General features: G+C 40.3%; 1 protein-coding gene across 1 annotated transcript; it reads left to right on the top strand.

The window, feature by feature from the left end:
- Window positions 1-2778: 2778 nt before the first annotated feature.
- On the top strand, window positions 2779-20115 carry LOC117475163 (moesin-like). Its single transcript, XM_034121310.1, has 13 exons — window positions 2779-2841; window positions 2914-3009; window positions 3157-3279; window positions 11536-11687; window positions 11779-11862; window positions 11942-12088; window positions 13111-13207; window positions 13832-13995; window positions 14129-14259; window positions 14426-14586; window positions 15391-15483; window positions 18358-18591; window positions 19502-20115. Exons 1-13 carry the CDS (start codon window positions 2779-2781, stop codon window positions 19664-19666), a joined length of 1710 nt encoding a protein of 569 aa, XP_033977201.1. The 3' UTR covers window positions 19667-20115.
- The last annotated feature ends 428 nt before the right edge of the window (window positions 20116-20543 follow it).

The raw sequence follows: 20543 nt of genomic DNA on the forward strand, positions 1-20543 counted from the left end.
ACGGTGGCACCAGGAGCGACACTTCCCTTTTAATCCTCATTTACACAAAGATTCAAACAACTTTATTGAACATTAATATTTATGGTAACATTTAATAAGTTATGATACTAAATGGAGACTCCTGAATAGGGGACGAACAAGGAGGGAAAACTGAAAACAGAAATATGATCATATTAATTAAGGGACAATAAGGAGTAGCGTACATTTCTCTCTACTTGTTCCTTTACCCATTATGTAGGAAAGAAGTATTCAACATCCAAACTGTCCTAACTATTTGTATCTTCTATAGCGTAATCATATATATTCAGGTTATCTATAAAGGTGTCAGTACTGGTCTATAATGTTTTATATTTATACCGACTACAAACCTCTAAAACACACCTATTTAATATATTTGAACTACTGTTCATAGTGAATATACTTTAGCTTTTTTATATCTGTCATAATCTTATACCTTTACATTACATTGCATTTTACTACTTCTCTTTCACTTCTGGTTACTGCATTTCATTCAAATCAAATCAAATCAAGTTTTATTTATATAGCACATTTTTAAAACGATTGTTGGTCGAGCCAAAGTGCTGTACATGCAATAAAAACACTTTACTACAATAGCAAACAGAAGACAATAAATTACAACAGCAAAAATAAAATCACACACAGGGAAATGTCATGAGTCGTGCTCCTCTCTGACTAGAAGGCCAGAGAGAAGAAGTGTGTCGTTAGTGAGGATTTAAAAACCCCTAGGGTCTGGGCCGACCTCACATTGTCCCAGTCCTTCTGTGCAATGACGGTAAAGTTGAACTTAATATGAACAAATGTTACGAAACCCATCAATAAAAAAACAGTACTGTTATAGTGTAATGCACGGTCGTGTTACCAGAAACACTCTCTTGAAAAGAAGCTGGCAACCGGCTTACAAAACAAACACATCTGCCACACTAAAATAACTGTATGCCATTACTTATGCTTTAAACATTACCTAGGAGGATTATTAGATTAGTGTGTGTGCGTCCTTGCTGCAACTGAACACCGGTACTGGCTGAGTTATGCCGACTCCTAATTTGAGTTTCTCTACAAAAACTCAAAAATGGAAATGGAAAAATGTACAGGTGCTTTGTGAGGGATAATCAGTCAAAACCTGATCAAATAAAGAAGAAGAGTGTCCACAGTAAATGAAGTATGCCTCTCTATAACACGTGGGGCCCCTGGCTGCTGTGGGATTAACGAAGAGAGAAGTACTTGGGAGCACAATGGTCCATTCTCACTCAGTATAATCCTTGTTGGTATTGCAAGCAGTTTCATATGACTTCGCAGAGAAAAGGCTACTACAAGCACCTCTCTGAAGAAGTGTTTCGGCTACAGATTAAAAAAATACAAATGTCAACTGTAAGTAGCTACCTTTACGGTTTTATATCTTTTTATTTTCCTTGTGTTTCATGTATTTGTTGAATTGTAGTGCTTTGATGGAAATGTGTGAACCTGCTCTGTTATTTAAAGGCTCCAACAAGGCATTAGTCCGAAGTTCTTAACCATAGGAAACCATTTTTATAGCAAAACATATCATGATATCCTGCGCAGCTGCCAGATGTTTCTTATTTGTTGCATTTGTGTTCTTGTATTAATCTGTCTTGTCACATTATAGATAAACAAAACAGTAGCAAAGTAAATCTTTCTCTTCCTGTTTTTCCTAAATATTTATTGTAGTCAGTCCCCAGAGGCTTACTTAAGTACGTTATTGTTATTATTACTTTTATAATCATGATTATTGAATTAGGCACTAATATCTGCTGTGCTCTATTAATCTCAGCAAAGTTTAAGAGGGAATGGAGCCATCCATTTCTCTTCTATGCTGCTTTTTCTTTCATATTGTGTCAGTATATACCAGATATGTGTATGTGTTTTGATACTAATAATCAACATTAACGCTAAATGGATGTCAGTGTTTTGACCCAGTCGTAAATACTTCATGCATCATGGAATGCACCCCATGTTCTCAATTAAGTCTAAAATATACTGTGGGTTTAGCTGCCAGCTGTTTCTTATTTGTTGCATTTGTGTTCTTGTATTAATCTGTCTTGTCACATTATAGATAAACAAAACAGTAGCAAAGTAAATCTTTCTCTTCCTGTTTTTCCTAAATATTTATTGAAGTAGTCAGTCCCAAGAGGCTTACTTAAGTACGTTATTGTTATTATTACTTTTATAATCATGAATATTGAATTAGGCACTAATATCTGCTGTGCTCTATTAATCTCAGCAAAGTTTAAGAGGGAATGGAGCCATCCATTTCTCTTCTATGCTGCTTTTTCTTTCATATTGTGTCAGTATATACCAGATATGTGTATGTGTTTTGATACTAATAATCAACATTAACGCTAAATGGATGTCAGTGTTTTGACCCAGTCGTAAATACTTCATGCATCATGGAATGCACCCCATGTTCTCAATTAAGTCTAAAATATACTGTGGGCTTCATTTTGTGATTATAGTCCCCACCAACCTCTTGCGATTGGATGCTCCTGGTTGAACAGAAGAATGTAAGAACACTCTTTTTGGTCATATTTCTGTCAAAGAACCAAGAAATGTAGCATTATTTCAAAGAACACAACAAATGATCACAGAATTGGTAGTGCGTCTTTTCTCCCAGCTTGTCTCTTTGCATGCTCCTTGATGCTTTCCCAGTGACAAAGATGAATGAGCAGCAGGGATGAATTGTTTCCTCCTGTAGCTCAGTGTGAGTGTTTTCTCTGGCAGATAAATGTCCGAGTTACAACCATGGATGCTGAGCTGGAGTTTGCCATCCTGCCCAGCACGACTGGCAAACAGCTCTTTGACCAGGTACCCTGTGCATTACAATTAAAACAGGAGCTTCGACGTACATGTGTGTGATGGTGTTACTTATGTGTTTAGATAGTGAAGACCATCGGGCTGAGGGAAACCTGGTTCTTTGGCCTCCAGTATCAGGACAGCAAAGGCTTCTCCACCTGGCTCAAACTGAACAAGAGGGTAAGGACAATGTTTGTGTTTAACTTTACATCCCCAGACGGCATTAGTTAGTTAGAGTTGGTAATGCTACTGTGTCACTCCATTAAGGCTCATTAGCATGTATATTTCTTCATTCCGGCATCCCTCTGTTGTGTGGTTTGATCCCAGGTGACCGCGCAAGATGTGAAGAGGGACAACCCTTTGTTGATCAAGTTCAGGGCAAAGTTTTACCCTGAGGATGTCACGGAGGAACTGATCCAGGAAGCAACTCAGCGCCTCTTCTTTCTGCAGGTTGGAAGGACATTGTTTTTAAAGAGAATCCTGCTATAAAATATAACCCCAAACGATATTTGTATGCAATGAGATCGATCCAGATAAAAGGAAAGTCAAATTCGTATTCAATACTCAACTCCACAACAATAGAAATCATAACAATAGGAATCATAAGAAAATATATCATTAATGCTGTCTTGAGGTTCTATACCAGGGGTCGGCAACCTTTTTGATATGAAGTGCCATTCTAAAAAAAAAAATGTATCAGCGTGCCGACGATCGTGAATTATTAACGGGGGGGGGGGGGGGTGTTGAAGAGCTCGACGAAAACACTCGTGAAAAGTGATGTTTAAAACTCAGTTAATGGGGCTCATTCACTGGCGCTTCCACAAACAACAACCAACATAATTGTTACATTCAAATGAAGTAGCCTATATTATTCAAGTTTACATTAACTTTGGATAATAACACGGGAGAAATGAGCGGAAGCGATCTCTTTTCCTCTCTCCCCCTCTCTCTCTCTGACAGCCTGTCAGTATCTCATGCAGCTCACTGATCCAGTAATGAGTGACAGTGAAGAATAAATATATTTATAACTAGTTCCAAAGGTAGATCAAATAGCTAAGTGTGTTAGGTCTAACTCTTGTGTGTTCTGCTCCGCTCACCGGTCCGTCACAGCGGGTGGAGCTGCAGGATTTCTGCTTCACACACGTTGCATACCGCTATTTTATTGTCTTTTTCGGACACCTTAAAATACTGCCAGACTGGTGAAGCGATTTTGGCGAGCTTGTTTTGCCGCACACAGAGAAAAGTGTCATGTATGTTACGTCTCGCGATCGGCCTTTTTGAGTGGGGCTGCGTTGCGCATGGCTTCCTTCTGCAGGTAACGGGGAGACGCGCTCTGGCGGCGGTCTCGTTCAGGATCCGAAAATAAAATAAATATTTTGTACACTTATTCCACTTATTCCTAGTGTGCCACTGGTTACGGTGCCGCGTGCCATTGGTGGCACGCGTGCCAGGGGTTGCCGACCCCTGTTCTATACAGATGCAATAGGCGCGTTCACACCAAGTACTTTTCCCACAATAGTTCATGAGAACTTTAGTTCATGAGAGCTCTTTTAGTTCTGATGAACTAAAGCAGATCGCGTTCACACCAAAATGAGTTCCTGGGGGTGGATTAGGCAAATGAACCGCTGACATCACTTCTTCTTCTTCTGCTTTGGGTTTACTGGCAGGCCGCAAACAACTTCACGGCGAGTACAGTAGGTGGCGGTATGCACCTTAAAGTTGCAATCCGCCAAAAAACCGAGAGAAAAAGAAGAAGAAAAACCTCCCGCGCCCACTTGCTGTAAATGAGGCGTCTGTTTACGAAATCAAAAGTTAGCAAATCCCCATGTCATGTTCATAAAAACATTTCGTTTTAGGTCAAATAATTATTACACTGCTCTGAAACTCACTACACTAACTCCTAAGATGTTCCCTTACTATAATTAATTAAAAATATTGAACTCACAACACTGGTAATAACAAACTTAACCATTTCTCTTTCTATAAATAAATAGTGCTTGTGTTGGACGCCATTTTGAAATACAATGAAATTATCTTTTTGAAAGCCACAATAAATAAAGCTTCGCCAGTTTATAACCGATGAAACATGATGGTATCAGAATAATCACTTACATGTGATGTATAGGATGCTACACAGGTCACTGTAAAGATAAAGTGTCAGAGTAGAAATAAGCAAGCTTAGTTACATGAAATGTAAAGAAAAATGTAAGATACAGGCTCCGTTTAATCGCCATGTAGGTTCTCTTTTATTGCACACTCAAGACAATATCAATAACAGCATCACGCTGTCCCAGGTGTGTCGTATGCATGTAAATAGAAGTTAACATTTTCAATATCAAATAAAGTGTCAGTAGTATCAAAACATATATATATATATATATATAATAACAATAGATAGGCTCAGCAGCAGACACACCTTAGTGCAAAGTGAAGTGTCAGTATTAATAACAGTGGCATATATATAATCACAATAATACAAAATTAACTGTCCCAGGTGTAGGCAATTTGGGGTGAAGTGTCTTGCCCAGGGACACAACGACATGCTGACTGCAGTGGGGTTTGAACCTGTGCTCCCCTGATCCGAACACCAATGCACCACACGCCTCCCAACAAGTCATTGTACAGTTTATCAACGACGACAAGTATTTCTTTATTTTTTTATTGAAGGCCTGTTGGATTTAATCAGCTCGCTTTGCACTGCCAGAAGCCCAGCCTGAAAGGTATTTTGTTGCTCCACCTGGCGCGCCGACACCTCCACCTGGCGCGCCGCCGAGTCAGCATGGCGCTGCATCACCATGAGCAGCTGGTCGTCCGATTCCTGGGCCTTGTGTGAATGTGTTCGTCGTGCATCTCCTTGGCACGCAGGTCCTCATTCTCCTTGCTGACCATGGCACGGCAGTCCATTGCCATGATGGTGTCAAGGAAGCTGTCATCCCGTGCCCGCTTTCCTAAGCAGAAATAAGCAAGATACAAGATCAGTTTAAAGACAACATTGGACATGGTGCAGGCAGGGACAGTGTACAAAATGCAGGTGTAAAGTAGAAGATGAGATAGGATCAAATAATATCAAATAAAAAATAAATATCAAAGTGCCCTTATTTATTGTTTTGTGCTTAATGTATGCTTGAACTTTGTTTTATAGGGATTAGTGGACATCAGTTAGATGTGTAACCTTCTTTCAAGGCCAGAGTAGTTACAGTGTAAGTGGATTGACATCTAACATAACATGGCTGAGTACAATTATAACAATCAATAAAAAAAAGGAAAAATAAATATGTGCAAAAATATTAGAACATCAGTCTTTGTGGCATGCAGGTAATCAACTGTTTAAGCTTTTACCATTAACATGTAGAATGAATGTTGCAAATGACTTGAAATTATAGCAACTACAATGTATTGTTAGAGGTAGCATTATGTCCAGCTAGCATGCTAATTGCTAACGTTATATTATCGTTTTATCCCGGAGGGGAAAACTAGTTTCTAATCCAGAGAGAAACACCTCGCCTGAAACACAAGATTAGTGCCATGAGTTAGTGAAGCAAATTACAGAACATTGCACACTTATTCACAAGTCAAAACGTGTTCATAGCGGGCACGGCTGAGAATAGCTAGCTAGCTAGATGTTGTTAGCCAGCTTGGACCTATGATAGCAAGTTCTAGCATGGCTAGCTCGATCTACTGAGCAAATAAAAGTACATCTAAGACCAGTATTGTGCAGATTAAAACAGTGCAGTGCATGTATTTTATTTTACCTTCGTAGTCGTCCCGATATGACTTTGCCAGGTCTGCTAACTTTGCTGAGCCACGGAAACTGCATTCAGTAGAAGCTTCTGAATGCGGTGCTTCGCGTCCTCCGAGTAAATAGCCAGAAGCGCCGACACATCCTCATCACTCCACCGCTCCAATGATTTATTTAGTGTTGCTATAATAACTGCTTTCACAAAAGTAATCTCTTCGGGTGCGCTGCCAAAAAAAAAATCAGAGTCAAACGAGCGTGGTTGGAATTCCGCACAGCCAATCAGACGTATGAACTATTTTCTCCCACAACAGTCCCTGCTCTCTAGCAGGGACTGAAAAGCGGGTCAGATGAACTAATTTGAACTACTTTAGTTCCTGGGGCTTTTTGGTGTGAACGCAAATATATCGTAGTTCTGATGAACTATTGTGGGAAAAGTACTCCGGTGTGAACGCGCCTATGATACAAAATGAATCGCACTCAAAACAAAGTCTGCAACGTTTTAACGACCGGTGGGGGTTCCATGATGACTCACGCAGTTTCTTGTTTTCCCTCACGGAAGATCCATGAGGGAGTCCTTGCCTACAAAAAATGAATCCCGGTGCACTAAATAAACACCATAACACATAGGGTTTTTTTCTCTTTGAGTCACACCAACAATTACAACGTTGTTTACATCTTTACACAAATCCTCATAACACATAAGGGACAATGTGTTAAATCTCAATCTCAATCTTTATTTATTTATATAGCACATTTAAAACAACCTTCAGTTGACCAAAGTGCTGTACAGGCAATAACTACAATATTAAATAACACAATGGGAGTACAATAATAAAACAATAATTAAAAACATGATAAAAAGCACAATAACTAGAAACATATAAAAAACACATACAAATGTAAAAATGTAATGTTCAACTAGTATTAAACGCCAGTGCAAAGAGGTGAGTTTTTAGCTGAGATTTAAAAAGTTCAATAGACTCAGCAGTCCGGATATGTACTGGGAGGCTGTTCCACAGTCTGGGAGCTGCAACACTGAAAGCCCTGTCACCTCGGGTTTTTTTCCTGCACTGAGGAACCACCAACATATTTTGCTGAGCTGATCGCAATGCCCTAGCTCAGGGGTGCCCAACCTTTTTTTAACCGAGAGCTACTTTTTAAGTTGCCAGTCTGCCGAGATCTACCAGTCCAAATAGAGAGGCGTAGCCATTACTGACAGCCTACTACCAGGTAAATACACACTTCTACTTGTATAAAACTGACCTTTGTACGATTAATACTTCATAAAATACTGCAGATCCTTTCTCTTACCTCTTTCTAATCTACACACATACAAGTATTTAACTGAAGTTACACAACAGTGTTGTTGATACAGAGTTGGAGTTTATTCACACGTCACATACTGGTAATGTTTTCAAGAAACATTGAACAGTGCTGCCACATATGACACAGGAAAAAAAGAAAAGACACTTATATAAAAATAGTGTTGCTACAAAAGTATAAATTAGGCTTACTAATACGACAACTCAGATCTGAAGCTACACAGGAATCTGCTGCCAAAGTGCAATAAAAAAGACAAAATTAATAGAATCAAACCCTTTTTATTTTTTGCATTTTAGTAGAGCATAAAAAGAAATGCCTTTAAAATAGGATGCAAGCAACACTAGTTTCTTAACCTGAATTGATAATAGACTATAATCAATTTAAACATAACAGATCTTAATGTTTGCATTCTTATACCATTTTGTACAATAATTAGGCCTATAATGAATAAGTTCAAACAAACTAAAACTTACAGCTGATTAATAACGGTATCTAACTTGAGTTTTTATTATATCAAAAACCTGTTGAAATGCTACTGTTATTTTTACTGTCCCCAAAAAGCGCGTCAGCAGCCTCCAGGAATGCTTCTTTCACAACTTCGCCGTCTTTGAAATACTTCATGTGTTTCGCAAGAACGTGACTGACACGATAAGATGCTATGGTAGCAGCCTTGCTCTTGTTGTTGGGCTTGGTGAAAATTGACTGCTGTGCATTTAGCTGTCCTTTCAGGTCCCTCACCTTTTGGGAGCGTAGGGCAGAATTAGGAGGGAATTCCGTCTCGTAGCGTTTGTGCACTGTTTTGAAATGCCGCTCCTAAATTACCCTTCTTTGATAAAGCCACTATTGCAGATGAGACAGATGGACTTTGTATTGGAATAGATAAAAAAAAGAATCATCCTCCCACTCGGAGTGAAAATTATATATTTTGGGCTTTTTTGCTTCTGTCATAATTGTGGTCTTGTGTGTGTGCGGACTGTCACTCCTGTTGCCACGGACAACGTCAGCAAACTAGTGCCCAGTGCCACTGCCCACCAGCCACACCCCGACACATGGGGTCACGCCAATCACAAAGCTTTGATGCGTTCAAGTGCATTATTCTGGCACAGGAAGATTATGTTATAGGACATTAACGATAAAACAGAATATTGTTGTTCTATTTTTAGACACATCTCGCGATCGACCGGTCGATCACGATCGACCGGTTGGGCACCCCTGCTCTAGACAACTCAGACAGGTAATGTGGTGCCAGTCCATGCAATGATTTAAAAACAACAAGTAAGTACTTGAACTGGATCCTGTAACTGACAGGAAGCCAATGAAGATCTGCCAAAACGGGTGTGATGTGGTCATAACGTCTCTTCCCAGTAAGAAGGTGTGCAGCCGCATTTTGGACCAGCTGCAGGCGACGAATCAAACACTTATCAAGACCAATATACAGGGAGTTACAATAGTCTAAACGAGACGATATAAATAGGTGGATTAGCTGTTCAAATTCCTTACTAGGAAGATAGGCTTGTACCTTCCCCAGAAGCCGCAGCTGGAAGAAGCTTGTCTTGACAACTGAGCTTATTTGTTTGTCAAATTGAAAACAGTTGTCAACTAAGCAAGGCAATCCTAGATTCCTTATTTGCTTTTATAGGCAGGTATACCTGCAAATCATCTGCAAAGCAATGGTAAGAAATGTTATGCTTTTAAAAAATTGACCCCAGAGGTAGTAAATACAGACTGAACAAAATGGGGCCTAAGATAGAACCTTGAGGGACCCCATATGCTAGTGGGGCTGCAGCTGAAGAATACTGGCCAAGATGCACAGAAAAGGTCCTTTCTGACAGATAGGATTTAAACCATTTTAGGACATTACCTTTAATTCCAACACACAGTTTAAGGCGTGATAAAATAATTTGGTGGTCAATGGTGTCAAAAGCAGCAGACAAATCTAAAAGCACAAGCACAGCAGAATTCCCAGAATCGGCAGTTAAAATAAGATCATTAAAAACTCTTAGGAGAGCAGTTTCTGTAAAACCAGACTGAAACTTCTCTATGAGAATATGCAGTTTAAAGCAAGGTGCGACTGCAGTTGCGCTAACACTACTTTCTCTAGGACTTTAGCTTAGAAATAGGTCTAAAGTTGGAGAGAACAGAATGATCAAGGTTCTGTTTTTTTATAAGAGGCTGCACTACAGCGTGTTTAAAAAAGGCTGGAACGCAGCCTGAGGTGAGAGAGATATTTATCAAAGTTTGACGGCAGTTAAAGCTGGATTTAAAGACCGACGCCAGCCCTCCACCTCTACCGGTGGTCCGCGGGGTGCTGATGAATGAACAGTCAGGTGGTAGAAGTTCAGAAAAAGCTGTTAACTCACCAGCACGAATCCACGTCTCCGTAAAACATAAACATAAAGTCCAAATCCCGGGATTTAAAAAAGTCATTAGGCGCATTCACACCGCAGTACTTTTCCCACAAAGGTTCATCAGAACTTAGTTCATGAGAACTCTTTAGTTCTCATGAACTAAGTACAGATTGTGTTCACACCGGAATAAGTCCCTGGGGGAGGATTAGGCCAATAAAGCCGCTGACGTCACTTCTTCTTCTTCTGCTTTGGGTTTACTGGCAGGCCGCAAACAACTTCACCGCGTATACTGCTGCCCAAAGTCCCCGGTCGGAAGTCCCCGGAGTTGGGGACTGGCTTCAGTAGAAGCTGCTGGGACTCTCTGCGTTTGTGGGCTGGGCTAATGCTAATGCTAATAATGCTAATGCGAGGATAATAAAATGGCGGCTTCACAAAACGTTTTGGGAGTTTTACGGGGCGTGGTTTGCATTCCGCCCAGCCAATCAGACATAGGAACCTTTTTCTCCCACGAAAGTACCTGCTCTCTAGCAGGGATGGAAAAGGGGGTAAAAAAGGTTCTGATGAACTCATTTTAGTTCCGGCTCTTTTTGGTGTGAACGCGACATTTCGGAACTATATCGGAACTAAAGTGGGAAAAGTACTGCGGTGTGAACGCGCCTATTAAGCAGGAAAGACTTGTTAGCTAGCGATCTAGCATTGATGAGTGCCAGGCGGAGAGTAAGCTCCTCTCTTCCCGGTTTTTGAGTACAATCCAGTGGGCGAAGGTGTCTGTGATCCACGCCACCCCTGCGTATGCGCCTGGGGAAATTAGCCTGCTCCGGTAGGCTCACTGAGCGGCCATCCGGTAGACGCGGAGGAGCCATCTCTGCCTAGTCATCGGGGCAGCGTAGCATCCACTACTATTGAGGCCAGGGGCCTATCCATGTAGAGATAGCAGGTAAGCCCTGATCCTTACGGCTTCTCCGCCCCGCTTTCGTCTTGGGCGCTTCCTCTGGGGGATGGCATATACCTGGCGGCGCAGGTATGCCGGTATGCTTGAAAGAAGTGGAGGAGGAGGATTCGAGGTTGGCTCTCCTAAACATTGCTCTAATACCCCCTCCTGAAACGCTTTGATTTCCATAAGCGACTGGCGGTCGTAAACTAGTAGAGCAGAGACATTTTGACAAAAAACACAAAACAATAAAACTACTAGAACTAATAAAAGGCTAAACAGGCCTGGGAGACGTCTCGCCGTGCACACTGCTGGCGCCATCATTCCCTCTCTGGGCAGATCTGTCAGTCTTTTTTCTGTTTTAGGTCAAAGAATGCATCCTAAATGATGACATATACTGTCCACCTGAGACTGCAGTGCTCTTGGCCTCGTATGCGGTTCAGGTCAAACAAGGAGACTACAGGAAAGACTATCACGCGCCGGGATACCTTGCAAGAGAGAAGCTGCTGCCACAGAGGTGCCTATGGTTATGTTAGCCAAGGTTCATCTTAATTCCAGTTTCAGTCATTTGAATTCTAACTGGTGTGTCCTCTTTACTGATAAATCAGGGTTTTGGAGCAGCACAAGCTGAATAAGAATCAGTGGGAGGAGAGAATCCAGGTGTGGCATGAAGAGCACAAGGGATTGCTGAGGTACTGCAGTCTTACTACAACAAAAAGTTGCTAATGCATTCGCGATGACTGTTGCTCATTAATCTGCTCTGCACCACAGGGAAGACGCCATGGTGGAGTACCTCAAGATAGCCCAGGATCTGGAGATGTACGGGGTCAACTACTTTAACATCAAGAACAAGAAAGGGTCAGAGCTGTGGTTGGGAGTGGATGCCCTGGGGCTGAACATCTACGACAAAAAGGATAAGTATGTCGCACTTAAAAAATGTCCCCTGAAATGTCTTGTTGTAAATGAATGTATGCTTCCTTTGATGCTACCTTTGTATGACATTCATAATCCCCAGTGGATAAACTACTGAGTTGAATTATCCCCTGACCTTACATCTAACATTACAACAAGGTTAATCTCGGAATACATTGCCATTTAGGCGACGAGTCAGCCTCTAGGGGCAATATTTAGGGGGGTAAAAGCAAAAAAAGAGATGTATATTTGTGTATGTTTCCGGTCTATCCTCCAGATAATGGTTTCATATCACACATGGCAGGCAGTCACTTTCTCGTGGTTGTTTACAGTCTGATTTGCAATTAGAGATGCGAGAATGGAGTTGAGAGGTAACGCCTAAGGCTCATCTCTTTAGAGAAATTAGCAAATTAATGTAGATAAATAAATTAAATATGTTCCGAGACTGCATTGTGGCCAACACAATCAGCCTATTCAGCTATCCACACTGACTGTTTACCTGAATGCCCCCAAAGAACACTCAATGGACACCAGAGCACTTCCAATACCAATATCCTGTCTACTTGCCTACATATTCTACTTTGAAATGATCTGTTGAAAGAGATTACAATTAGGTTGACAGTTTTATTTGTAAAATGTCAACAATCGTAGGTCAAAAAATGTGTTACAGATATTCATGGTCCCGTGAGGATGAATCTTAATGACTTTGGAAATCACAGGACTTTTCCCTTGGTACCACAATTAGGTAGACAACTGTATTGTAATTACATTTTGCAGAGAAAGTCATGGTGCCCACAGAATGAAAAGCTCATCTACATTTACAATGATTACATACTAAACTAAAGGTGAACCAGCAGAGAGTGAATGCAAAGTCGCTGTGAGTATGTTAGGCTTCAGCTCACAGTAGTTCTGTACCTAACTACACAGAGTTGCTAGCTTGGCTGTTTTAAGCTTGTTTAAACTTTGTAAAGAACATGATAACCTCTGTTTAATATACCACAGTGGTAAACCCTGAACATATTTTACAGGATGACCCCAAAGATTGGCTTCCCCTGGAGTGAGATCAGAAATATTTCCTTCAACGACAAGAAGTTTGTCATCAAACCGATGGACAAGAAATCTCCGGTATGCAAAACATTATTATTAGTGATTTATCTGCAGCAGCTATAAATCATACGAAGCATGTTATTAAATGGAATTCAACACAGCTAACATTAGCTGGCAGACTATTTTGTGGAAATTGCAGTTTTTCCAACAAACCTTAATTTAGCATTCTTGTGCAATTTGATAGTATGTTATTTGCAAGTTAATCTTAGTTAATTTATTTATGTTTTTCGAAAGTATTAAATACGAGCTCTTTCTCCTGTACTTAAATATTTAGTACTCTTATCTTAGTATTTTTTCATGATACATTTTAAAATCTACAAGATCCTATAAGTACTTCTTCAGATATATGCCCATTCTTATCTATTCACTGTGGCTAAAAACATGAGATGCGAGAGAATCTCTTGTACTTAATGACAAAATAACCAATTTTGCAAATGCAGCTGCTACTTCGTCTTACTCACAAACATGAAATGTGCATCCCATTACAATCTGCCTGCATACACAGACTTGAGGAAATCATCCAAGAGTTTAGGAAATAAAATATAACTAAACTATCCCTTCAGGTTTTGAACCCGTTCTTGACTGTGAAACAGATGTGAGATGATAATGAAATGGAATAAATAACAGATTTTTGCATTTAAGGATTTTGTTTTCTACGTGCCTCGTCTCCGCATCAACAAACGTATCCTGGCATTGTGTATGGGGAATCATGACCTGTACATGCGTAGACGTAAACCCGACACTATCGAGGTGCAGCAGATGAAGGCCCAGGCCAGGGAGGAGAAGAACAAGAGGCAGAAGGAGAGGTAAGGAAGGGAGACATAATAATGAAGGCTTATTTTCCTCTTACAGTTTACAGTGTGTTCTCTCTGCTTTAAGAAAGAACTGTCAGGAGAGTCTTTTTTTCAGATATGTATTTATGCACAATTCTCCTGTCAGGGCTCTGCTGGAGAGTGAGAAAAAAAAGCGAGAAAATGCTGAGAAGGAAACAGAGAAGATTGCTCGTGAGACCATGGAGCTGATGGAGAGATTGAGACAGATTGAAGAGCAGACAAAGAGAGCTCAAGATGGTCTGACAACTTTCTGAATTAAAATGTTTCTCAAATTTTCTGTTAAAGAACATGAAATGAATGACTCAGGATATTTTAATCTTTGTGATTTTAGGTTGTCTACAAAGCCTATGTTACAGGAGCACGTCTGGGTATAACGATTCTTCTGCGGACGTGTGTTTTTCAGAGCTGGAGGAGCAGACTCGCAGGGCTCTTGAATTAGAGAAGGAGAGGGCAATCGCTCAGGAGGAGGCTGAGCGACTGGACAAGGAGCGCAGAGCTGCAGTGGAAGCTAAAGCAGCCCTGCTCTACCAGTCTGAACACCAGATCAAGAGCCAGGAAAGCCTGGTACTCACAAACACAAAACACACCTGCATGCTGGGTGTAAATCAATTCCAATTGTATCGAGTCATTAAAGGTCCCATGTCATGGCCATTTCTACTGATCATAATTCCATTGTTGAGGTCTACTAGAATAGATTTACATTGTTCAATATTCCAAAATCACATTGGTTTCTCATACAGCATCTCTGTATAGTATGTGTATTCACTCTCTGTCCTAAACGGCTTGTTAGGACAAGCTTGCTAAAAATAAAAATGAGGCGTTCTGGGGCAGCATAGACAGGTCTTTTCTGTGTTAGAGTTTTACTCGCTACAGGGTGTACTTTGAGGGTTTGTGACTTTGCAGACCGTTTACATGCATAAAAAGCTACATAACACACAAGGGGACGGGTAATAACCAGAAAAGCATGACATGGGACCTTTAAAAGGTGGCTTCACTCCAAATCTGCAAAAACTGAAAAACTGGTAGCTGTAAAGTAATTAACTCTGAGACCTATTTACATTATTCCCACGGTCAAGGACTCATTCAGTGATATCTACATATATTGATCACCTCTTAGATAGAAACTGGAAATGTATTGATTCCCTCAAGTGATTTACAAATTCAGTTTGAATGTGTATTTGAAATTATTCACATTTTTAGCTGATTGAACAGAAAGGAAATTAAGCAGAGCCGTGATGCTGCATAACATGATTTTGCCCGCTCAGACACACACACTTTCTCTCCGATACACACATTCAGACAGAACACGATGACCTGAGATCAGGAGCACTCTTAACTCTCTTCCCATTTGTGTGCGTGTGCCTATAGGCCACTGAGCTGGCAGAGCTTACTTCTAAGATCTCCCAGCTGGAAGACGCCAAGAAGAAAAAGGATGAGGAGGCGAATAGTTGGCAGAAAAGGGTGAGAATTAATCAAAGAACCGTGAGAGAGATAAAGGCTGAATCAAACATGAGCAAAGTGGGATGTCTGACACCTCTGAGTGTTAGGCCAGGGCGAAGAAGCAGAAGCAAGGCATCGACTGCGGACAAATATAACTGTCAACTTGCAAATTGTGATTCTTTTTATGGGTTCCACTGCATGTCACAGGTAGCAAACCTCAGACCTGTTACGCCATAGTTGGCAAAATGAAATCATTAAATGTACATTACATATCTTAATACAAATATGTAGAAATGTATTGAAGTTACGTCTGCAACATTATATGGTAATACTACAGTTTTACTTTCCTATTTTTAAGCACCAAAAGAGCCAATTACATGCAATGCTGAGAGACCACTTTAAACAATTATTCAGAGAAAAGGTGTATTCTTTCAAACTGAGACTTCTTTCAATAGTGCTTTAAGGTGCTTTAAGGTAAAGGCAAAAAGGCACGATGTCAGATGTCACCAAACACTATCCAGTTGTCTTTTTGTTCCCAATACAGAGCTTAATTTATTTCAGTGTTGTAGTCAGGGACGGATTTAGTGATTTGGGGGCCTAAGCCATCTCTTCACCCTTTTTCTAACTGGAAATGTTGGTATTGACAGTGGTAGAAGAAGAACTCTAAACTTTTTTTTCTGAAACAAAATGTACGTTTCTCAATGTCTTTTCAAGGTGGAGCTTTCGATTAATAATAATGCATTCTTTTTGTGTTGTTATATCTTGTGTGTAAATCTGATTCTGCTTCGTAACCCATAACGTTTCCATAGTCTCCATAGACATAGTCGGATAAATATAGTAATAAAATGTTTTACTTTAAAGCAAAAGAAGGCTTACACAGTGAGAAGTGTGTTTAGTTGCATTTTGTAAGTGCATTGGGAGCCTTTTGTAAGAATAATAGATCTATAGCTTCTTAGGGCCTGAGTCAGTTTTCTACCTTAAAGGGGACCTATTGTGCAAAATCCACTTTTTCATGTCTTTTATACATAAACATGTGTTCCCTCTATGTAAAGAGATTCTGAAAGTTTCAGGAAAAAAGATTCACTCACTTTTTGTCCTGATCCATTTATATAAAAACCTGTCTGAAAATGAGCTGATCAGATTTTGGCCACTTTATGATGTCATAACCAGGGGTGCACATAACTTTTTGAGTGAGTTACTCAGATGAGTACCAGGAGACAGCGTTTGGTACTCACCCCACACGAAGCGTGGTCCTCCTCAGTGTCTCCTTCACTGTCCTCTATTTACACTTCTTGCATGATAGATGATGAAGATGATGAAGATGCACCTCCCTGTCTCTTTTTAAGCCTCTGATTTGCTTTCTCCAAAACTTGTTGCCAAAACTGTGAAGTCCTTGCATTTCCTGAGGCCAAGTTGAAGGATCACATACTAAGAAATTATCACATGACTTGAAGTCGTATCTGATTTCAGATGTGGGAAGTTACTAAGTACACTTATTCAAGTACTGTACTTAAGTACAATTTTGAGATATTTGTACTTTACTTGACTTTGATCTAATTTGTAAAACTAGCTGCACCTTTATCAGCTTTGATAACACTTTAATGATCAATCATTACAAAACATATCATATATATTATTCTGAAATGGACCAATCTGCACAATGACTACTTTTACTTTTGGTACTTTAACTATATTTTGATGATAATACTTTTCTAATTTTACTTGAGTAACATTTTGAATGCAGGACTTTTATTGTAACAGAGTAACACTCTGGTACTTCTACTGTTACTCAAGTACAAGATCTGAGTACTTCTTCCACCTCTGTCTGATTTCAAACTCTTCCATATCACCCTGAGTAAGTTTGCAACTGTGTGTTTCACTCCACTTTGGTGTAAATAAAACTGCAGCAGCTTGACCACAGAGCGTGAACGTTGTGATCAGCTGATTTTGCGCAGTTCTCCAGTGTGTGCGCGGGGCACAGAATGTGCACAGGGGAGTCTCCCACTGCAGCCAGTTGGCTGAGTTTTGGCACAATTCTGTTGTTCATACCGACGTTAACCCTGTCTGTGCACACGGCGACCAACTCTGTTGTCCGGTGATCTAAGCCTCTGCCTCCTGCAAAGCTTCACAGGTCCGTCGGTTATGTCCTGCGCGGCTCGGCCAGCACCACGTTCAGTCAGTCACAGAAAGTCCGAAGATTTTTTGCAGGGAGCGAAACGGCAACGTAGCTGCTTAATGTCTTTGGGTTTTTTGACATGTCTCGTATTTTACTCCATTGAGTGTTGACAAGAAACACGTGTAGACGAAATATGTGTTTTTGTTTTGATGTACGCAAAGGCGCGTAGTGACACAAGTGACGTTACGCAATTCAGATTTTTGCCGCGCATGCGTACCTGCGTACCAGTTATGTGCACCCCTGGTCATAACAATTATTTGGCTTGTGTAACCATTAGCCAATAACCAACTAAGGTTACCCCCCCCCCCCACCTTATCACCTGAACATCTTCCTAGAGCACCATTGGGCTCTTTTTAACCAAATATCTCTCAGAGGGGCGTGGGGAGTGGCTCCTTATTTTCATCTAAAGTAACAGACAGAGAATCAGCACTTTTGAAACAGGGCTGAAACAGAGGGGATTATGGGATGCTGCAATGGGTGATCTGTTTTCTATTTGGAGCCAAACACTTCAGAGACATGTTTTGTATATATCTGAGACCTATAATATATTGATGAAAAACAGTATAATAGGGGACCTTTAATGGAAATTCTGCCCCTGGTTGTAGTACAAATCAAATTTCCTAGAATACATGCCCACGTGAATATCACATTTTGAAACAAATCTAGTGCACTTTAACATCTAAACACATCACTTCACTGCAAGTGGTCTGTTTTGACAGGCGATGGTGGTAGAAGCTGATTTGGAGCGAACCAAAGAGGAGCTGAAGACTAAACTCATGGGTGTCCAAATCCAGGATTCTGTCCAGCCTCCCATGCACGAGCACGACGAGACGGACGAGAGCAGCGCAGAGGCGAGCGCTGAGCTGACCTCTCCGGGCACGGTTCGAGATCGCAGCGAAGAGGAGCGAGTAACAGAGGCGCAGAAGAATGAGAGGCTGCAGAAAAACCTCAAGGTAAGGTTAAGCAAATTCTAATCAAATTACCTATTTAATGGATTTGCTATACTCTTACTTCCCTTCAGGGCAGAGGTCATGTTCAGATACAGATTAGCCGTCCCTTGGCTGTCTTAAAGCTTCTAAACCTGCGTTCTATTGCATTGTCTTACTGTCAGTTGGACTGCAATATCTCAATGACAATAGGATGGATTGCCATGAAATTGTGTACAGGCATTCATGGTCCCAAGAGGATGACCCCCTCTGACTTTGGTGATGTTATGACTTGTCTTCTAACGCCAGCAGCACATTAAAAGTTTACATTTATTGTGAAATAAATTATAATAAGCACACATTTTGTGTACTGACGTTCATAGTCCCCAAAATGAATGGCATACCACTTTTGTGATCCCCTGACCAAAAAGAAAATATTCTCTTTTGTCATCATGAGGTTGACAATTTGACAAAAATATCTGAAATATTTGATGGATTGCTTTTAATTCTCTGACTTTTCATCTAGCCGGTCTAAACTACTGTAGTTCTCATCGTCCTAATGTGTGAAATCCTGATTACAAAATGTCAGCATTCTAACAGACCAACTGAAGATTGTGTGCCTGATAAATATAAACTGGCAAACATCAATATGATATCATTGTCCGTGTGAGCGTGTCAGTATGCTGACAGTGTAGCATTGAGCCCTGATGTGCCTAAATGCAGCCTCACATATCTGCTGGTTTGCCAAAACAAGATATGATGTTGCATAAAGGACTCAACACAAAACTGGACTTAATAACTGTGCACAAAAGGGTGTTTCCAGACGGGGATTGAGGGGGGCACAGGGTTGAGGGAAAGGGGCAAGGCTCCTGAATAGTCTCCGAAAGAGTTTCAGGAAACAGGATCTCATTCACTCTGTTTTTGTGTTTTCCTTCAGTGCCTGAGCATCGAGCTGGCTGGAGCTGTAGACGAGAGCAAAAAGACCCCAAATGACCTGATTCATGCTGAGAATGTGAAGGCGGGTCGCGACAAATACAAGACCCTACGTCAGATACGTCAGGGCAACACCAAACAACGCATTGATGAATTTGAGTGCATGTGAGAGGGCCCGATTGAAGACAAGATAAGGATAGATTAAGAAATTGGACACATTGACAGATTTTAGAAGTAGGTCCAATATATTGCGTAGATAGAATATTAACCTGACATGACAGATCAAACATAACAGCAAATTATATTGTCCTTGATTTCAATGCTGTTTCATCTAGAAATAAGTCAGAAGTGACAACTGTTGAAAATGCATTATTAATGACATGGGAATAAAAAACACATCATGGTCCATTTCAGCGTTGCAAAACTAACATTATCTATGCTGTCATTTATGAAAAGCTCTGCTGTTGTCCTTGTCAATTGTACTACACACATTTTGAAATGCCAACTAATGAAAACTTTAATAAAATTGATTATTAAAAAACAATGGCATAAAAGCCACATCCATCTAAATGTTAAATTATGTATTCTTCATCACGTAAGTAAAATGCACAGAAACAATTTCAGTGTGTTGTTTGTGCAAAACGGAATTACACTATCAATTACTTTGCTGTGTCAAATGAGACGATCTTTTCAAAAGCTTATGAGAGAATGTGACATGCATCCCAAATCTGGATTTGTTTGCTAGTAACTAAGCGAACAACCACATGCTGTAGCCTAACTAAGAAAAGCTCTACTATAGAGCTTAACAGTGAGGTACTGTTATTGGAAATCCCATTACATTCTGAATGAAAGATTTTCATTATGAGCAATGTTGTAACCATCCAATGGTGATTACTGTTTTAACCTCAATGTCAAGTCTCAATGTAATCAGTCTATCTAATGTAAATAAACATAGAATAAAATATGATTGATTATGTGAAAATAATCTTTCTCTTGCAGTATGTTGTGCTTTGAAGGCTTATTTAATCCATTTCTTGTTCCTGACA

The sequence above is a fragment of the Trematomus bernacchii genome, unplaced genomic scaffold (assembly GCF_902827165.1).
Source record: "Trematomus bernacchii unplaced genomic scaffold, fTreBer1.1, whole genome shotgun sequence".
Taxonomy (NCBI): domain Eukaryota; kingdom Metazoa; phylum Chordata; class Actinopteri; order Perciformes; family Nototheniidae; genus Trematomus; species Trematomus bernacchii.